General features: G+C 47.7%; 1 protein-coding gene across 1 annotated transcript; it reads right to left on the reverse strand.

Annotated features, from left to right (window-relative positions):
* Positions 1-288: 288 nt before the first annotated feature.
* Positions 289-19,076, reverse strand: LOC147453529 (serine/arginine-rich splicing factor RSZ21-like). Its single transcript, XM_086515699.1, has 6 exons — positions 18,920-19,076; positions 18,552-18,640; positions 1,609-1,843; positions 1,311-1,499; positions 1,060-1,208; positions 289-976 (listed from the first exon to the last, which is right to left on the reverse strand). Exons 1-6 carry the CDS (start codon positions 19,006-19,008, stop codon positions 816-818), a joined length of 912 nt encoding a protein of 303 aa, XP_086371825.1. The 5' UTR covers positions 19,009-19,076; the 3' UTR covers positions 289-815.
* Positions 19,077-19,396: the final 320 nt, after the last annotated feature.

The raw sequence follows: 19,396 nt of genomic DNA on the forward strand, positions 1-19,396 counted from the left end.
GGGATTAGTCTTGGGGGTCGGTAAGGCTGTCTATCAATTTCCATATTTAGATATCTAACAAGATGCTTACCCAGTCATCTCCGCGAGACGAAACAACCAACGTTGTTTAAAAAGTGGCATAAAACCACACAAGGCTTTATTATGTGAGCTGAGTTCGACAAATCAGAAGCTGTACAGAAACTTCCCATAGGCAGTTATTCAAGCAATCAAAGCAATGCGTCCAACATCACTACGAATACACAAGTGCAAACCAATTTTCTCATGAGATCATCCATTCTTCAACAAAATATTGTATAGAAAGTCTAAATATCACAGTGATGCTAAAAGAGATTAGCATCTTCTTTTCACGTGCAAATCAGTTTAGCGCCACCATAATGTCCCAAGTAACAACAATCAAGTCCTTCAGAAGAAAGTTACAGCTCTTGTTTTATAGCAGAGCACATTATCATATTTCACCAAGTTCGTGAAGTATTCAAAGCATGGACAATTATTCCTTTTATCTCAACCTCTAACTCACAAGAGAAGTATTCAGAGCATCGGCAATTATTCCTTATATCTCAATCTCTAACTTACAGTCAACAAACGAGAAGCCCATGTCCACAAAATTTAAAATCAGCAGCAAGTCTCACACTCGACTCCAATTCTTCGAAGCGTGATAACAAAGAGAAGCTCTCACCTAAATAGACCGTTGAGATTCACCTTGAAGCAACTTCAACCACTAGAAAGGCTTCACAATATCATATCACAAGGACTACCACAAGGTCACTGAGCGCAGAGAATATCGATGCAACCATCACGAGAAGACAAATTAGCTCTCAGCCATCTTTGGGGATGCATGCCAAGATATCAGATGCAACAAGTAGACCTATTATATCGAGAAGACGCAGCCTATCCAGATGAAGAAGATGAGGTGTGGTAGCATCCATTGCTTGTGTATCAGAAAACCAAACCTCGGAACAAAGCAACAAGGCAAACCCTATGAGATCAGTTACACAAAAACCACATACAGCTACAGGTGTAGTACAGTAAACAAATTGCATAGAAAAGCAGGAAAGGGACTTATCAACCGAGCTGATGACTCATCAATCATCGAAGAAGCCAGCAGGCATGGAGTGTAGTATTCATTGAAATCGTCAGGTTCTATTGGCCATGATAAGGTAGCAAACTGAAGACAATTCACCTCTGTTGACTGTCTATGTAGCGTGACCCTGGAATGTAAATGTTTTTAACACTATTACAGCTCATTACTTATATTTCTTGAAAAAACTGACAACAAATAAACAAGCCCCATAAAACTGCAGGGTACATACCCATTGGCATATGAAGATCTTAACCCTCTGTCAGAAATTGGTGATAACCTGCTTCTGGTAGGTGCTCGTAAATAGGAACTAGGGCTCTGATAGCGAGGGGGAGAGCTGTAGGTGTGATAGTGCACTGCTGGAGGGCTGACGCCACGGCCGTAGCGAGCTGGAGAGCTGCTCCTTCGCAAAGGACTGTACCTATCACATGCACAAAAGAACTGCATAAGGTTACTACAGGAAAACCCATTCATGCTGCGAAAGCTACCATTGTTCCACTAAGACATTTGGAACGACGCGCTCTCCATACCTGCGGCCATAGCTGGGACCTCTTCGATAGCCTGGAAGAGGACTACGGCTGCGGCGGCTGCCAACTCTAATACCAGAACCAAGACCACCTGGGCCTATACGGAGTCGGCACTCCCTGGCAAAATGCCCAGGTTCTCCACACTCATAACAATTTGTGTCAGCTACACCTTGACTCCGATAGCCACCCCCACCACTTACTGCATTCCGTGACATCTCCACACGCCATCCATTCTTTCCTGATGATAATTCAGTCATATCCTTCCCACAAAATAAAGCGGGGATGTATTTAAGGCCACATGAGACACACCTAAATAACAAAATTCCTTAAACCCTATTTGCTAAGTATCCATTAATGAGTCCTTAAGTTGTTCCTCACAACCACAAGACAAACACACAAGTTAGCCTTGCATATCATGCAAATAAAAGCAGTTCAAACCTTGAAGTTGCACATCAATGTTGTTACGCCTATGAGCCTGCTAGCTGCCTAAAAAGACACATAGAAAGATGCGTGCAGGGAGGGGAATCCCCCTTCCCCTCCTTTCCTCTTATGAGAACTCGTCATCTGCGGAATTTTCGAGTTCTTTCCCTTCGTTTCTTATGTAGGTTCTTTCTTGTCTGGCTTGTTTACTGCTTGTCTATATGCTTTGGCATGTGCGGTTTTCTTTTGGTGTGTAGTGCTTGCTATTGCATCACAGACAATGGATCGTCCCATTGTTTGGTGCATGTATTTATGTGTTGTGGTTGTTGGGTGCCAGCTTTGGTTGCACCTTGTGTGTGAACACTCTCTACTTATGTGGAAGCCTAGTAGACAAAAGCCATGTGATTTATTCCATGTGGAATCTTATGTGTAAGGTGTGGAAAGTCTAGTCAACCATGCTATGTATGGCTTAACATAAGCCACTTAAAGTGCTTGCATGGGTGTCGAGTCGAATATACTTTCTAGATCTACAAAAGAGCTTGTGTTGTATGATAATTTAGTATCTACTTTGCATCAACTCTCTCTCTTGATTAAGTGGTAACCTCTAATTAGTTTTGTTAATCACATGTATTAGTAATGAATGCTACATTGGATTATCCATCATAAGCTATATCAATTGGTATCAGAGCCCTATGCACAAATAGTACTACCTAATCACACTAAATTCTAATCACTAATCTCTCTAATTAGCTGATCTTACACACTAATCTCTTGCATAACCACTCTTCAATTGGGGTACGTTCATGGTAATACCATTGAGCCACTACCCTTTGGATTGAGTTTGGCAAAGTATTTGATTAGTGTGTGTGCCTTTCCCTAATAAGCTCTCTAATTGGGCAATTAGTTGTGCACTGAATTGCATGTGTAATCAGTCTAATCCCTTTCATTTTGCATCAATAATCACTTGCGGCTTACTTGCCATCAACTTATGTGTTTTCATTGCCTTTCATAAGAGTGTTCAATTGTGTGCTATTAAATCACGCATCATTCACCCTGTTTAGCCTCTGTGTGCATATAATTGCCTATTTTGAGCTGTCATAACTTCTATCCCTCATCTTTGAAAGAAAGGTTGATTTCCAGCCTGAAAGGGCTCAAAATTGCTCGCTAGGTTGCTACTTTGGTGTAGCAAACACGTGTAGCGCAACCCCAAAAAGTACACATCATTCTCTTTCAAGCAGTTTAACACACCAAATTCAGGGCATATTTATTGGTGTCCAGCTGTTATGTCCCGCTCACAGGAGAGGGGATCTAGCCCAGACACCGTCGAGATGGGCGTCCACTGTCTGGGCGGACGTAATGTGAACCCGGCCATTATTATTAAAGGGAGGCCAAGGCCTCATTTGCAGTTATTGACCCCCATTGGCAGAGTGCCAGTGGTTAGCCCGCGAGGCTAGGAGTGCGCGAGGTCACCTCGAGGAGGTGAGGCCGGGTGGTATGGGACCGTGGACGTTCGGTCTTACAGGTGCACGCCTATGTCCTTGGATGCTGGCCCCAGCACGGGGGAGCTGTCGGATGGTGGCTATGGTCGCGTGGTTCGTCCGACGTGCGTCTGTAGGTGGTCCGTGTAGTCGGGAGATCCATTCCCTTCGTTCGTGTCATGGTATCAGAGCCGGCTTGTCTACGGGCTGGTTAGAGTCGGATAATCACTGTTTCATGTAATTTTTGATGAAATAACTGTTTAATCGATTATTTTTTTCTCATGAGCATGTTTGCAGGTGAAAGTTAATGTGTTTTTTGCTGATTTTTTATAAAATTCAGTAATTTAGCAGGCAGAAAAGCTGAGAACTGCAAGTTTTTCCTTAAATTTACTGGTTTTCGACGAAAATTAGTGAATTTCTTATTGAATTGCTGATTTTAGATTAAAATTCAGCATGCGGTAAACATTCTCTGCAATCTCTTTCTCTATGCGAAGCATAGAGAGAGAGAGAGAGAGAGAGAGAGAGAGAGAGAGAGAGAGAGAGAGAGAGAGAGAGAGAGAGAGAAAGAAAGAAAAGAAGATTTTTAACGTCTATGTCAGGCCGAAATCGGCCTATGAGACAAATCAAATGTACATGGTGTGTATGTCCGTCTATCGGAAAGACAAATGAAACAAAACTGAACTGAATGAAGGTAGTGGAGTATCTGAGGAGGGATGGAGCTCTATTCTAGGGGTATATGCATGTCTATATGCTCAAGGTAGTACAATCATGAGAATGCATCAAGCTATCTAGCTCCATCCTGTACTAATGGGGGGATGTAAGATGTGGTACATGGGCGGGTCTGGTGCCAAGGCTACCGGATGAAAGCTGTCGGGTCGGCCCTCATCTGAGCCACTCGCTCCTCAGTGGCACGGCGCTCCCGGGCTCGGATCTCGATCTGTCGGTGGTGGGAGCTCGCGCCCCTGTAGCCTGTGACTCGTGGTCGTCGTCTAGCTCGGCTCACCTCCGCCTGTGGGAGTGTCACTCCCCTCTGAGTGTCTGGTGAGGGGCGGCGGCAATCCTCTGAAAGAAGTTGTGAGCTGTGACTGTCTCCCCTCTGCCTGTTGTAGTGTGTGTGGCTGTAGTAGTGTGTCCCGATGGCTCTGTATCCTAGTAAGAAACATCCGAGCTGTCTCTGATCTCGAGAGTCCATGATCTCTCGGAGAGTGAGCTATCCTCTGAATAAGGCCTCATACCTGCTCTGATCTCAGTGTATGCTCTGCATCTACATACAAAGTGCTCCTCACTTCCACCTCCTCTGTGCAGGTCTGCAGACTCGCTCCTCCCTGGGAACACCAGTATGTCTCCCGATCTCAATCTCTAACCTGTGTGAAGCCACTCTCAGCTGACCAATCGCCACCGTGAGCTATGTGGCATATATGTGTCCATGTAGCGTGGTCTCTGTTATGAACCCCAGACAATATGGTGAGAAACTGGTCTCTGTAATCTGACATCCTCGTCCCAAGCCAGGTGACTCCCAGACTCTCCTAGTGTATAGCTGCCGCCACAGATCCTGTCTCAATACCAAGTTCCTCTCACTGCGAGAGAGTTGAACAATGGTGAGTGGGGGTCGTACTGGAATGGTGGTAGGCTCTCCATGTCAAGACCGTGTCCCTCAAACCATGCTCTGACCTGTGAGTACCATGCTCTCTCATGCCCACTCTGATAGCTGTATAGCTGCCTCAAATGCTCTACGAGTGAGTCTGTCAGGAGGTAGCTCTCTCATCCTCTGGATGAAGCAGACTGTCTGGAATAGTGCCTCTACAACATAGGTGGTGTGGCGAGCTCGGCTCTAATAATTTCATGTGGCACTGTCTTCTTGCTGCGGAGCAAGCGTGAGATCATATACTGTGGCCTCTCAAGCTGTGTTCCATGGTCAGCTGTCAATCCTGGTGCCCATACTGCCGCCGAGTACATCAAGGCGGGGTGACTAAGGTGTCGAAAAGCCACCCTTCGTGCGGGGCTCCTGAAAGTGTGCCTGGTGGCATCTCCGCTCTAGCATGGCCAGAGCTGCATATCCTCGGGTGAGCTGTCAGCAGCAGCCTGCCTCATAGTGAAGGGTCTGGTAGGCTGGTGAATGTGATGCCAAGGTAGACATATGAGGTGACTACATCAACCTGTCTTCCTGCTGCTGTGAAGGTGGCAGCGCTCCTCACTGCACTGGATGTGTGAAAGATCATAACCTTGGTTTTGCCAAGGTTCACAGTCAACCCCCTGTGTGTGCTGAATTCGTCCAAGGCCTCAAGATGGCGTTGCAAGCCCTCGGGTGACTCTGAAATCAACACAATATCATCAGCATATAACATGATGTGGACCGGAGTACCTGCCAAGTCGCTCCCCTCTCCCCCTGCTCGCAGTACGTAGTCGGAGATCTCGTCGATGTAGAGCCCAAAGAGTGTCGGGGAGAGTGGGCATCCTTGCTTAACACCAATGGTGCTAGCAATTGTCGTGGGTTCTTGTGGTCTTGGGTTCTTAAGCTCACAAGGAACTTGGGTTCTTGAGGGTCTTGGGTTCTTGGGTGCTTGAGGGTGTTGAGATTCTTGAGGTTTTCTTTCGCTTGCAAACCGTGTTTGAGAAGGATCTTCTCTTCACCCGAGTTCTACTCCTTTCCGCGGGCGCACCCCTTGGCAACCTTGCGCTCACACCAAGGTTGCTTTTTCCCACCTCACATCGAGTGGCCGGCCGCTAAGTGCACGGTCCGCTCTCAATGAGTGAAAAGAGGCACAAGGGGAGGCTAGACAAGTCCTTTCCTAGGATTCCTGTCACTCTTCAAAAACACGATTAGGAATCGACACGCCCAAGCGAACTTGGGTTCGTGCGACCTCAACAAGCAAAAAAAAATTCTTGTGATTCTTGTGGTTCTTTCCTTGAGTGATACAGAACACTACCAAAGCTCTGATACTAATGTTATGGTGCAGCGGAATGAATGTTTGCGCTTTGCTCAAGATGAGTGCTCCAATGTCACGTGACGCATCCAGCCCTATGTGTCCGTGGACAAGCTACAGCATGATCAGGGTTCAGTCAGTCCAGTCAGAGATTTAGAAGTGATCTGGCACTTTTGTGAGTCTATTCGTAGACCGTGCATGCCCAATCACTTAATGTAGATGCATATCCTCTGGTTGCACACAGCATGATCATCAGTATTTCCACCAGAATCCATCAGATTCTATCAAGGGAATTTTCCAGTGATTTTAGCCTATTTTTCCTATTTTTGACATTTTTCACTTATTATTTTTAAGTGACTTTCCAACAAAAGTAGGTAGGGTAATTTTGCTAAGTTTGTATAAAAGCAAACTAGAGCTAGCACTATTTGGCAAAAGAGGCAACAGGAGCCAAGCTCAGCAGGCAACTTCTCAACAAGACCCCTTAGCGGTTTCCCCCTCCAAGCAAGAAGCAAAACCTCCCCTAGCGTTTTGGAAGCATCCTCAGCCTGGCGTCTTGCATCAGCATCATCATCCATCGCCGGAAAGCCGACAAGCTAGCGTTTTTATCATCCGATTCCCTGGCGTTTTTGGATTTCAGCAGCAGATTAAGACCGGCAATGTTCACCTAAAGTGTAGCAGATTCAGCCCGGAAAGACCATCAGTTTTCAGCCTTTAGGAACCTCTGTTTTCAGCCCTAAACCTGCAGATTTTCAACGACAAAGACCCACAGAAACAGCCCCCCAAATCAGCGTTCTTGGACTAGTCGCAGATTTCAACCCATAGCATTTTTGGACAGCAGTAGAAAGATTGCAGATTTCGGCCCTAGTGTCGGCCTCGTCATCCCCGTCGTAGTCATCGACATAGCTTAGACTTGTATCAGTCACTTGCATTCATTTGTACAAGATTGTGCAATCATAAGTAGACCACTGTCGTCGACGAGAGTGGGGCCTTCAAAGGAGGGTTTTACGTCTTTGGTGTCGTATCTCTCTTTCTCTCTATCTCTCAGTCTCATACACTTGCACGCACAGTGTCCATTCACTTTGTTTGTGATCATAGCATTCTCTCATTAAGAACGGAAGGCTCTACCTTCCATAAGAACAAAAGGAACCTTGAGCACAGTTCGGAGCACACTCATCTTGACAAAGCGCAAACATTCATTCCGCTGCATAAATTGGTATCAGAGCTTTGACGTGTTTGTATCGCTCAAGGAAAGAACCACAAGAATCACAAGAATTTTTTTTTGTTGTTGCGGGTCGGCAGAACCCAAGTTCGCATAGGGCGTGTCGATTCTAATTGTGTTTTTGAAGAGTGACAGAATCCCAAGACAAGAAGGGTTGTCCAGCCTCTTGTGTCTTTTCACTTCATTGAGAGCGGAACGTGCTCCGCTGCACCTAACATTGGTATCAGAGCTTTGACAGTGTTCTGTATCGCTCAAGGAAAGAACCACAAGAATCACAAGAATTTTTTTTTGCTTGTTGCGGTCGCACGAACCCAAGTTCGCTTGGGCGTGTCGATTCCTAATTGTGTTTTTTGAAGAGTGACAGGAATCCCAAGAAAGAAGGGCTTGTCCAGCCTCCCCTTGTGTCTCTTTTCACTCATTGAGAGCGGACCGTGCACTTAGCGGCCGCCCAATCGACGTGAGGTGGGAAAAAGCAACCTTGGTGTGAGCGCAAGGCCGCCAAGGGGTGCGCCCGCCGCAGAAAGGAGTAGAACTCGGGTGAAGAGTGTAAAGAATGAGGATGCAAGAGAGCTACACAAGACAAGCACAAAGCACACAGAGATGGAAAGCTTCTTCTTCTTCTTCACAGAAAAGAGAGTACAAAATGACTAAGTGCTAAAGCTGAAAAGTAGCACATATGTACATGCGGTCACTAAGTGTGAACTCGCTAGAAGCGTACTAGGCTGGCACTATAAGTGTAGTCCAGCTGTAGAATCACTGGCAGAGATCCTCCGTGTCGGTCACTAACGCGCCAGTGAGTCAGTAAATGCCGTAAGCGGCCAAGACCCGTAGTGGATGCAAACTCAAGGTGTAGAGCTCGACATCTCAACACTCCCCCTCGAGCTCTGCATGTCGCAGAGTCCAAGCATAATCCGGAAACGTCGAAGCTTCTCAGTTCCGAGGGCCTTGGTAAAGATATCCTCTATCTGCTCCTCTGTGCTAACGTAGACCAAGTCGATGTCGCCCGCCAACACTCGCTCTCGAACGTAGTGGTAATGGACCTCTATGTGTTTGGTCCTGGCATGGAACACTGGGTTCCTAGCCAACTGCATGCTGCTGAGGTTGTCACAATGAATGAAAATCTGTTGGTCCACTTGCACTCCCAAGTCCTCAACTAATGTGCGTAGCCAAGCTACCTCGCACGCCGCAACTGCTGCACCTCTGTACTCGGCCTCTGTGCTCGATAAAGCAACCGTAGGCTGCTTTTTGCTGCTCCAAGTAACAGCAGCACTCCCAAAAGAGAACATGAAGCCACTTGTAGATCTCCTATCAACAATGCTACCTGCCCAATCTGTATCTGTATACCCATACAATGCTAATGGTGCATCTGCTGCATAGAACAATGCGTAGTCAAGAGTCTCTTGCACATACCTAAGTGTGCGTCGTACTCCATCCAAATGTGGCTTCCTCGGAAGCTGCATGAACTGACTCTCCAAGCCTACTGTGTAGCTCAAGTCTGGCCTCGTGATAGTCAAGTAGATTAGACTACCCACCATCTTCCTGTACATGTTGACATCCTCAACAACATCACCCTTCTCTGCACTCAGCTTTGCATTTACATCCAAGGGAATAGAAATTGGCTTACAATCAGCCATACCATACTTTGACAACATGTCCAAAGCATACTGTCTCTGTGACAGCCATACACCCTCTGGAATCCTGATCACCTCAATGCCAAGAAAGTAGCGCAACTCGCCCAAATCTTTCATTTCAAACTCCTGTTTGAGAAGACCCTTCACATGGTCAATCTCCATAGCATTGTCACCCACAATAATAAGGTCATCTACATACATGGTAATGACCACAATCCCCACATCATTCTCACGTACATAGAGCGAATGATCAGCATGAGCTCTCCTAAAACCAATACTGACGAGATACTTGGCAATCCTGTCATACCATGCTCTAGAGCCCTGCTTCAAACCATACAAAGCTTTGAGAAGTCTGCATACATAATATGGGTCACCTGGATCGACATAACCAGGTGGCTGATCCATATACACTTCCTCTTGCAACTCACCATTCAAGAAGGCATTCCTTACATCCATTTGATGCATAATCCATCCTCTAGATGCAGCCACTGCTATGACAGCTCTCACAGTCGTCATCTTTGCCACTGGAGCAAAGGTCTCCTCATAGTCTATGCCATACGTCTGTGCATAACCCTTTGCGACCAGCCTTGCCTTGTGACGCTCAATGTTACCATCAGCCTTATGCTTGGTTTTATACACCCATTTACAGCCAATAGCTTTCTTGCCACTTGGCAATGGCACCAACTCCCATGTGTCGTTTGCTTCCAATGCAGCCATCTCTTCATTCATTGCATCATCCCAATGCACATTTCCAACTGCATCCTCAAAACATGTGGGCTCCACATCCTGTATCACCTTAGCCATGTAGGCTTGGTGATGCGCTAGATACCCATCATAAGTCAATTTTTGAATTGGATTTTTGACTCTATTAGATCTGCGCGGTCCTGGGTCACTCCTTTGCCCTCTAGCATCTTCTTGTACTTTCCTTACACCAGGTGTCCTGACAGCCGGAATTCCAAATTCCTCATCAAGACTTTGTTCAGAACCATCTGAATCCATGTTTACATGTGAAAAACCTGATGATGCATCATCCATAAGGGGAGGTTCATCAACCTTTTCCTTTCCTTTTCGTGATACATTCCCTGTACCTGCTGGTGGAGTAACCTGTGTACGTAGTCTACCATTCCATGGCTTCTCAACAGAGCCACGAGAAGAGGACTCTTGTGGTCCACTCAAAACCTGTGACTATGGCCTCACATTTTGTACAACCACATCATCTTTTACATCAGCCCCAATAGTGCCATGTGCATTACTGTACCAGCTGCTCATCTCATCAAAGACTACATCTCTGCTCACTCGTAATTCTCGTGTAGTAGGATTGTAGCACCTGTACCCCTTTTGTTCAAGGGAATATCCCACAAGAATACATTTCTCTGCTTTAGGATCCAATTTCCTACGCAACTCATCTGGTACATACACGTAAGCTATGCAGCCAAACACTTTCAAGTGTGCCAAATCAGGCTTTGTACCTGTAAACTTTTCCTCAGGTGTTACATCATGCACCGCAGCTGTAGGTGTCTTGTTCATAATGTACACAGCTATATTTACGGCTTCAGCCCAGAAATGATGAGGCATGTTCTTCTCATTCATCAATGCACGTGCAACCTCTGCAATGTGCCTGTTTTTCCTTTCTGCGACCCCATTCTGTTGTGGAGTATATCTGCATGTAAACTGCCTGCGTATACCATGCATTCGCAGAAAATCTGAAAAATCATTGGAGAAGTACTCTCCCCCTCCATCTGACCTCAATGTCTTGATTTGCATATCTGTCTCCTTCTCAATCATGACTTTGAAGTCTTGAAAGTGACCAAACACTTCACTTTTGTTACGCATGAAGTAGACCCATACTTTCCTTGTACGGTCATCAATGAAAGAGACATAATACCTGCAACCATGTATACTTGCAGTATAGGTTGGACCCCAAACATCTGTGTGCACCACCTCAAGTGGCTTTTTACATACATTGCGCTCATGTGGAAATGAGCCCTTTGACTGTTTTCCAAACTGGCATGCTGCACACACTTTATGCATACCATCCACCTTGAATTTGGGCAAACCTTTTACAATCTGTTTTGATTGCATGCTGCGCAATCTCTGCTCATTGACATGGCCAATGCGTTTGTGCCAAATGTCAACATCAGCCACAACACCTGTGCCCTGTGCAAATAATGCAGCTTTTACCTCAGGCATGTCTACATTCAGCGTAAACATTCTGCCCACACATTTGCCCTCTGTGATCAGCTTACAGCCATTCTTGAAATCTTCTACATAACAGCCATTTGGATTGAAGCAAACCTGCAAACCCTGCTCAACCATTTGTCCAACAGAAACAAGATTTTTTGTAATGTTTGGGACATGAAGTACATCTGCTAAGTACTTTGATTTCCCACTCTTCGTATTTAGAGATATGTCCCCTACATGAGCAATGGGGTGAGCTGTGTCATCTCCTGTCTGCACATAGCCTGACACATCTGGTTTGCGCATATCTCTAAACCACTCTCCACGAGACGTAATGTGATTAGAGGCACCTGAATCCACATACCAAACATCATCTTGGGTGGAATTCTCTGCAGTCATTGTATTCATTACATGCTGCATAACAAACATGCGCTCGTTTTTGTTGTCATCTGCATCTCTGCTAGTAGATGCATAGTTGCCATGTTCTCTCTTTCCACTTGCTTTTCCCTTTGGACAGTCACGTGACATGTGACCTCTTTCACCACAAGTCCAACATTCTCTGCTATCTGGAGTATGTTGCTGCCTGCTTGATCCTGCACCACGACCTCTTTGACTCCCCCTGCCTTGAGACTGGTTTCCCCTGCCACCTGTATTGTTTTGATTTGATTGACCTTGCAGAAATTGGCGCCTGCAACCCCTTGGGCCTCGACCACGATCTCTACCTCTACCTCTGTTGGAGTTAGAATAGAAGGCCTGTTCAGAATTATTTCTACCATGAGAAGAAGATGTGTCAAGGTTCTTCTCCTCAAGAATAAGCATAGAAATCAAATCTTGGAACACGGGGATGTCGTCGCTTGTATTCATGGAAGACCTAAAATGTACATACTCATCTCCTAAACCATCCAAGCATGCACGGACAATGTCATCGTCTTCCACTGAGACTTTAATAGATCCAAGAGCCTCAATGATACTCTTGATCTTCAAGGCATAATCATTGATTGAGAGGTTGTTCCTCTTAACCTGATTTAGCTCCGACTTTAGTTGAAGCTTCCTGGCCTTCGTGTTCACCTCGAACACTCTGCCTAAGTTTCTCCATGCAATGGCAGGGGTTTCAACATCCTGTAGATAGCCCATCATGCCATCTGTGATGCTCATAGAAAGCCAATACATCACTTTACTCTGGCCTTGTTGCCAGTCCCTCAAAGCTTTCCTTTGTTCTGCTGTAGCATTTGCCTCGGGAATCTCTGGTTCCTTTTCATTGTCTTCTTCTACATAGTCCCAATAACCTTTTCCTTTTAAGAAATTTGTTATTCTGAACTTCCATGCAAGGTAGTTATTTTTCTCAAGCTTCTCAGTAACAATCTGACTGAAACCATCAGACATCTTGAAGCACTAAGACAAAATAGCTGCAATCTGCAAAAACCTGCAAATCTGCTGAACCTGCTATCGTGGTACCTGTAACGCTTTCTACACTCAACGAGTGTCCACAATCAAGCGTACATACAACCACTGTACTTGTACAGTAAATCTCTGTATACTGCACTTTGGAGACCTGTTCAGAAACTTGGAGATGTGGTCGTGGATTGCGAACGAAGGGATTGTGATGCTCTTGCTCTCTTAGCCTCTCTTGCCTGCACCAGGCTCTGATACCATGTAAAGAATGAGGATGCAAGAGAGCTACACAAGACAAGCACAAAGCACACAGAGATGGAAAGCTTCTTCTTCTTCTTCACAAAAAAGAGAGTACAAAATGACTAAGTGCTAAAGCTGAAAAGTAGCATATATGTACATGCGGTCACTAAGTGTGAACTCGCTAGAAGCGTACTAGGCTGGCACTATAAGTGTAGTCCAGCTGTAGAATCACTGGCAGAGATCCTCCGTGTCGGTCACCTAACACGCCAGTGAGTAAATGCCGTAAGCGGCCAAGACCCGTAGTGGATGCCAGCTCAAGGTGTAGAGCTCGACATCTCAACACTCCCCCTCAAGCCTCTCTACCTCTGTCGCCCCACCCCGCTCCTCTTCCCCTCCCCCCCCCTCCCCCCAAAAGCTCCTTCTCCCCCTCGGCCTGCTCCAGTTCCACAGTCGACTCAGGAGACTGGTCCCTCGCCGGCGGCTAGGAGATCTCTTGGCAGTGCCTTTTCCACGAGTCACCTAGCGAGAGAGGGTCAGCCCTACTTGCGGCCCCCTCTGCAGATTCAGACATCTTCCCTTGCAGCTATCCCTCGTGGTCTGACGAGCATTGACCTCCGACGCCGCTGGGATTTCTTCGACTACGGGTTCACTCGCTTTCTCGGCGATTCCGCAGCAGACCACGAGACAGCCTGCTTCAGGGTCCATGCTTTGTTCCTCGCCACTAGAGGGGCAGAGGCCTTGGACTCAGCAGTTGGTTTCTCCTTCCCCCTCTGTGGTAGGGCCGAGACAGAGTGGTCCCTCGACTCAGTGGTGGGATGGTTGCATACACAGGTTCTCGAGTTCTCTCACCACATGGGAGAACTTGGAGTTACAGATTTGCTGCAGACTTTGTGGCCACTAGCCAAGTTTGCGGTGACAACCCCAGACTCAGCAGGATGTAGGCACATTGTGGTGTACCTTTTTGCTGATACGCAGTGTTTGCCTTGCTATGTATACATTCATGAGGACTCCTGGACAGAGGAGGTTGCTTTACGCACGGCTCGCTCTGCTTGGGCTTGGGCTAGGCACTCACTGCAGTCTCGCCTATCTAGAGGACGCTCGGATGCGGATTACTCCCCATCCAAGCCAGCCTCAAAGATCGCACGTCTTGCTGCTGCGGCAGCATCTGTTCTCTCTCGCTCCCCATGAGGATCGTCTCGTGGAACGTGCAGGGACTAGGTGGGCCCCAGTTTCAGCAACAGCGGGGCCGATTGCGTCAGGAGCTTCAACGTTGCCTTGTGGGAGGAGAGATTGATCTCCTTATGCTTCAGGAGCACCATATGTCCGAGAGCCGCATTCGGCGATGTGGTCAGATTTTGCGTGGACGATATGATACCTTTTGGTCAGCTGCTTTTGGACCTGGAGGCATCCAAGGTGGGGTATGTATAACTATTGCAGACTCATTGCAGCAGGCCACTGTGGGCAGAGGGATTATTGTGCCAGGCAGGGCTCAGTGGATTACTATGCAGGTTCAGGGTGGCCTTGTGGGCTTCTTGAACATCTATGCGCCCAATGTGGCGAGTGCTCGTGCAGAGTTTTGGTCACAAATTGTTGAGTCTTTGCCACAAGCTGACCATTGGTGTGTAGGAGGGGACTTCAACATGTTGGAGGACCCTTCTGACAGGATTGGAGGCAACCATGCTACTATGCATGGAGTCAAGTTAGCAGCTTTGGAGAGGTTGTGTATGACTTTGAGGGTCTCGGATACATGGCAGCACTCTGGCTTTGTGAGGCCTCCAGCGAGTCTTGCCTTCTCTAGATCAGACCGCAGAGTGGGAGGAGTGAATCTATCGCGGATAGATCGCTTCTACACTAGTGACCACTTCAGCGAATTGGGGGGATCAGTGGGCATCCTGACAGGGACATCCTTCTCGGACCATGCACCAGTGATCCTCACAGTGGCAGACAGGCAGAGGAGTGGGAGCACGATGCTTCGCATCCCAGAGCGGGTCTTGTTGGACTCAGCACTCAGAGAGAGGGTAGTGTAACAGACTTGGACACTCCAAGTCAAGAATCAACCGCGACAGCACCAAATAACCACTTCAAAACAATTCACAGATCACAATAGATTTGCACTGGCCCGGCGGAGTTCCGTGCCTAGAGATATTGGCCCCAAAGACTGGCGCCCCTTTCGGTATTTCTTTTCATATTAATCAATCATCAAAGTACAAGAGAGCGGTTAGGGTTTCACTCTCAGACTCAGACGAGCGCTTCATGCTCACACGATCGGTCAGACAGGGTTGTCCTCTTGTCCCCTTTCTCTTTCTGTTCTATGCGGAGGCGATGAGCAGATTTTTGGTGTCAGGGCAAGTTGGTCTGAGGCAGAGTTACCCGCAACGCGGAACGAGAACGGCGACGGGGACCCCCGCGGAACGGGGGAACGGCCAAGGGTCCGGAACGGGAACGGCGCGGAACGGGAGGCATAAAAAACACTCAAATAACGCTTGAGAAGGGAATGGGTGTGAGGGGGTGCATTTTAATTTTTGAGTCCTTGCACACTTAGAAGAACACCTAATGTTCACTACAAATTTGCAAAAAATTGCCTATTTCTCCCCATTTTTGAGAGTTGGCCGTTCCCAGACCGTTCCGGGCCGTTCCGGAGCTATTCCGGCCGGCCGTTCCGGTATCAAGTGGTCACCCGGAACGGCAAAACGTTCCGGGACGTTCCGGCTTGGCAGAGGGGGGGGGAACGGCGTTCCGGCATTCCAGGGCCTACAGAACGCGTTCCCCGGTAACTATGGTCTGAGGGGCTTAGCACTCCCTATTCGGGGAGATGAGTTTCTGGACGCTGAGTTTGCCGACGACTCAGCCTTGTACTTAGAGGGCCAGGAGGCCAATCTACACAGATGTGAGCAGGCTTTGGAGACCTTTTGTTGTGCATTGGACGCACTGATCAACTGGAGAAAGACAATGGCTTTCTCGGTTGGCAGTGCTCCTGTGCCAAATTGGATGCCAGGAGAGGGTTTCAGGTGGATTCCCCCAAAGACTGCAGTTCGGTACTTGGGTTGTCAGGTTGGTTTGGACTTGTCCCCCGAGCAGCAGATTGCTCCTCTTCTCCTGTCCATCAGGAGAAAGCTGTTACATTGGAGCTCAGCACGACTTTCGCTGGCTGGTAGAGTAGTAGTTGCCAACCAGGTGTTGTTGGTGACTATGTGGTACATCACTTCTTGTTGGATCTTCTTGAGTTCTTGTATCAGCCAGGTAGAGAGGCTGATCAGGAACTTCCTTTGGTCAGGTCGTGACACTCAGATTGCCCGAGCCAAGGTGGCTTAGTCGGTCATCACACTTCCTTGTTCTCAGGGAGGGCTTGGGATCATTGATCCAGCACAGCAGAGCAGAGCCCTTCTTGGGAAGTTCGTCGTCAGAGGACTTCTTCCAGGCGAGGAGCCCTGGAAAGAGTTCTTGCTACAGAGGCTTCGTGCCAGGGTGCCTCAGTCAGGAGGCCCTTGGCAACCTTCGACCAGATGGATCTTTACAGAGTTGCGCCGAGTTGGTTTGAGCAGGAGACTAGAGAACCGCTTCGCTGTGAGTTTGCTTCGATCTTGGGAGCTCTTACGGCGCGGCCTAGAGCAGAGACAGCCGACGTGCACGGAGGAGCGCCTACGGCAGCCCCTCGTCTGGAACCCCATGGTTAGCACTCAGAGAGCCACTTGGTTGGGAGTCGGCCTCATGTTTCTTGGGGTCCCATGGCAGCAGGTCCAGCGCGCTCTCTAGGTGACTGGCTAGAGTTCACAGGTTTGTCAGAGGAGGTGCAGGGTTTCCAGCTAGAGGGGTGCAAAGCATGTGTCAGGACATCTCAGAGTCAGTTCCAGCTGAGTGGCTCACGCCTCTCGAGCCAGTAGCACCCCGGTGAATGGGAGCCTTCACACGACTGGAGGTTCTCATTTGAGTCAGGGCCTGCTCAGAGACTGTCCCAACCCTGTTCTTCGAGCTTCAGGGTGGGGGACGACTACAGCGAGTTACAGTAGAGGCCCCGCAAGAAGCAAAGTGCTGTTTCCAGAGGATCCGAGTTGTGGGCATCTGTGGGAGGACTTGCGTCATAGACCCTGACCCAGCAGCTCTTGAGACTGGACACTGGAGGCTATGGGCTTGGGAGTGTTGTCCACTGGCACGAGTACAATGGGATCCTGGTGAGTGGCTATGGAGGGACCCCTTCTCTTCTGCAGACCGGCCAGGAGTCCCCTTCCTTCAGTACACTATTCGGCTTGGACGTCATATACTTGCAGCACAGGGAGAGGCCCGCCCCGCTACAGCACGTCATTGGCAGGAGGAGGGCCTCACAGTCGAGTTCTTGGCAGCCTTTTGGCAAAGGCGGTGGGACTCTGTTTCAGTGGCTGGTTGCACACAGAGCCACAGCAGTAGGGAGTTGGCTTGTGCATAGTGGTCTCTCGGCCGCATGTGCAACCTGTGACCAGTTGGTGGAGAGTCAGCGTCATTGTCTTTGGGACTGTCCCTCGGCCCAGCAGGTGTGGCTACGAGTTCTTCGGCTGATGCCTACTCTCTCCACGGCTCGACAGTACACTTGGGGGGCAGCGACCTGGTCCACACTCACGGGCCCGGCACTTCAGTTTGAGCTATCTTCCACCAGCAGGATGATAGTGATGCATGGGAAGCGACCTACACTTCAGCCTGCTACAGAGCTTACTCCACAGGAGTGGTGCAGTGAGAGAGAGGAGTGTTGGGAGCTCATCAGTGGCCTGACACTTTGGTTCATCTGGCGGGCCCGCTGTTTCCGCATCTTTGAGGCTCGCCCTGTGCCACCAGCAGAAACTGTTCGTGACTTTTGGCTAGAGCTGATCCATACTCTCAGAGGACAGCTTGAGGGACTACAGGGTAGCTCCGACCGCATGCGGGAGCGCCGCGAGGCTTTCCTTCGACTCTGGCGCCCTAGGCCTTTCTACACCATAGTCCAGGGGGTGCTCAGATGGCACTACTGTCCACCTGTGTGGCTCTTCCCTCCTCCCATCTCTTGATTTAGCCTCATTGTATATATGCTGTTTTTTCATTGGGAGAGTCTCCCCATCATGCTTGTTGTAGCCCTCTCTTGCAGAGGTGGATGTAGCCCTATGGGCAGTTTTCATTAACTAATAGAAGGATCTTTTTCTCGGGGAAAAAAAAACATTTGCCCTAGACCTTTTCCTTTTCCACCTTGTTAAATTTTAGCAAGCTTTCAAGGGAGCAATGTAGAGATCTCGTCATGGGCAGAATGGAAAGTTAGAAAAAATGAGCAAAACATCCCAAATGAAATAGATTTAAACTTTCACAAATGTTTGGGATCAAACTGAAACTTCCTCAACTCTCCAGTCATCTCCAAATAAGCTGAAAGATTTTCATCGAATTGACTATTTAAAAAACGTACCAATCTTGGACAACGGTACGCAGCGATACGTGCAGAATCAAAGAAGGGGAACATAGAAGGGATTACCATTCAATGCTTCAATTGCATCAAGAGCATCACGTTTATCATCGAACTCCACAAAAGCATAGCCAGGAGGTTTCCTTGCCACCCAAACACTGTGAAACAACAAGCCTTGGTTGATATAATGACAAGGGCAGCTACTTCCAAAGGGCAGATACATCAACACTTGTTGTGCAGATCATTGGCATGCATTTTCGTATCGATCAAGGATCCTAAATTCTCTGAATTCAGATAGCAAAAAATGCAAGCAGAATTTATAAAAAGTCGGCATCATGCATGTTTCGCTCAGCACTTCTCGGCAAAGCATGAGGAAGCAAAAAAAAAAAACAGAAGCCAAGCCTGAATTGAGAAAGATGGAAACAGAGATGAATGACCTGCGCAAGACGCCATAGACTCTGAATTCGTCTTCAAGCTCTCGTTCGGAGGTGCGGGGTTCCAGGTTTCCCACGTAAACTCGCGACATCGCGACTCGTTTGCAAGAACTCTCATTTTTAAACCTTTAGTACTTATGCATGTGAAGTAGTTGAAGTTTTTGCCGTGGAGATTCAGTGTTACAAGAAAACCGGGGTGCTGTGTATTTTAACCGATTGAAATCCTACAATCGCGGTTAGATTTTGAGCTTGCCTTGAAGAAAACCGGGAAATTTTCACAAGTTTTAGTGTAATTACCGGCAAAAGCTTCAAATTTTGATCTAAAAACCGAGAGAATATCAAGTTTGCCCTTATTCTCTTCGGTTAGGAAAAATGTTTTTTCTAGCCCTGGTGGAGAATTTGTGTATGCAGTGCTCTAAAAATACGTGTAATCCCACTAGTAAATTTCAAAATTAGCAAACCTTTAGATCTTAGAGAAAT

Source organism: Adiantum capillus-veneris, chromosome 7, assembly GCF_014529385.1.
Source record: "Adiantum capillus-veneris isolate H3 chromosome 7, ASM1452938v2, whole genome shotgun sequence".
Classification (NCBI taxonomy): domain Eukaryota; kingdom Viridiplantae; phylum Streptophyta; class Polypodiopsida; order Polypodiales; family Pteridaceae; genus Adiantum; species Adiantum capillus-veneris.

Coding starts and splice junctions, on each gene's coding strand:
- LOC147453529 (XM_086515699.1), bottom strand. CDS start 19,008: ATGTCGCGAGTTTACGTGGGAAACCTGGAACCCCGCACCTCCGAACGA. Junction 18,641..18,919: donor GTCTATGGCGTCTTGCGCAG/GTCATTCATCTC, acceptor GTTGTTTCACAG/TGTTTGGGTGGCAAGGAAAC. Junction 1,500..1,608: donor GGTCCCAGCTATGGCCGCAG/GTATGGAGAGCG, acceptor TGCATGTGATAG/GTACAGTCCTTTGCGAAGGA.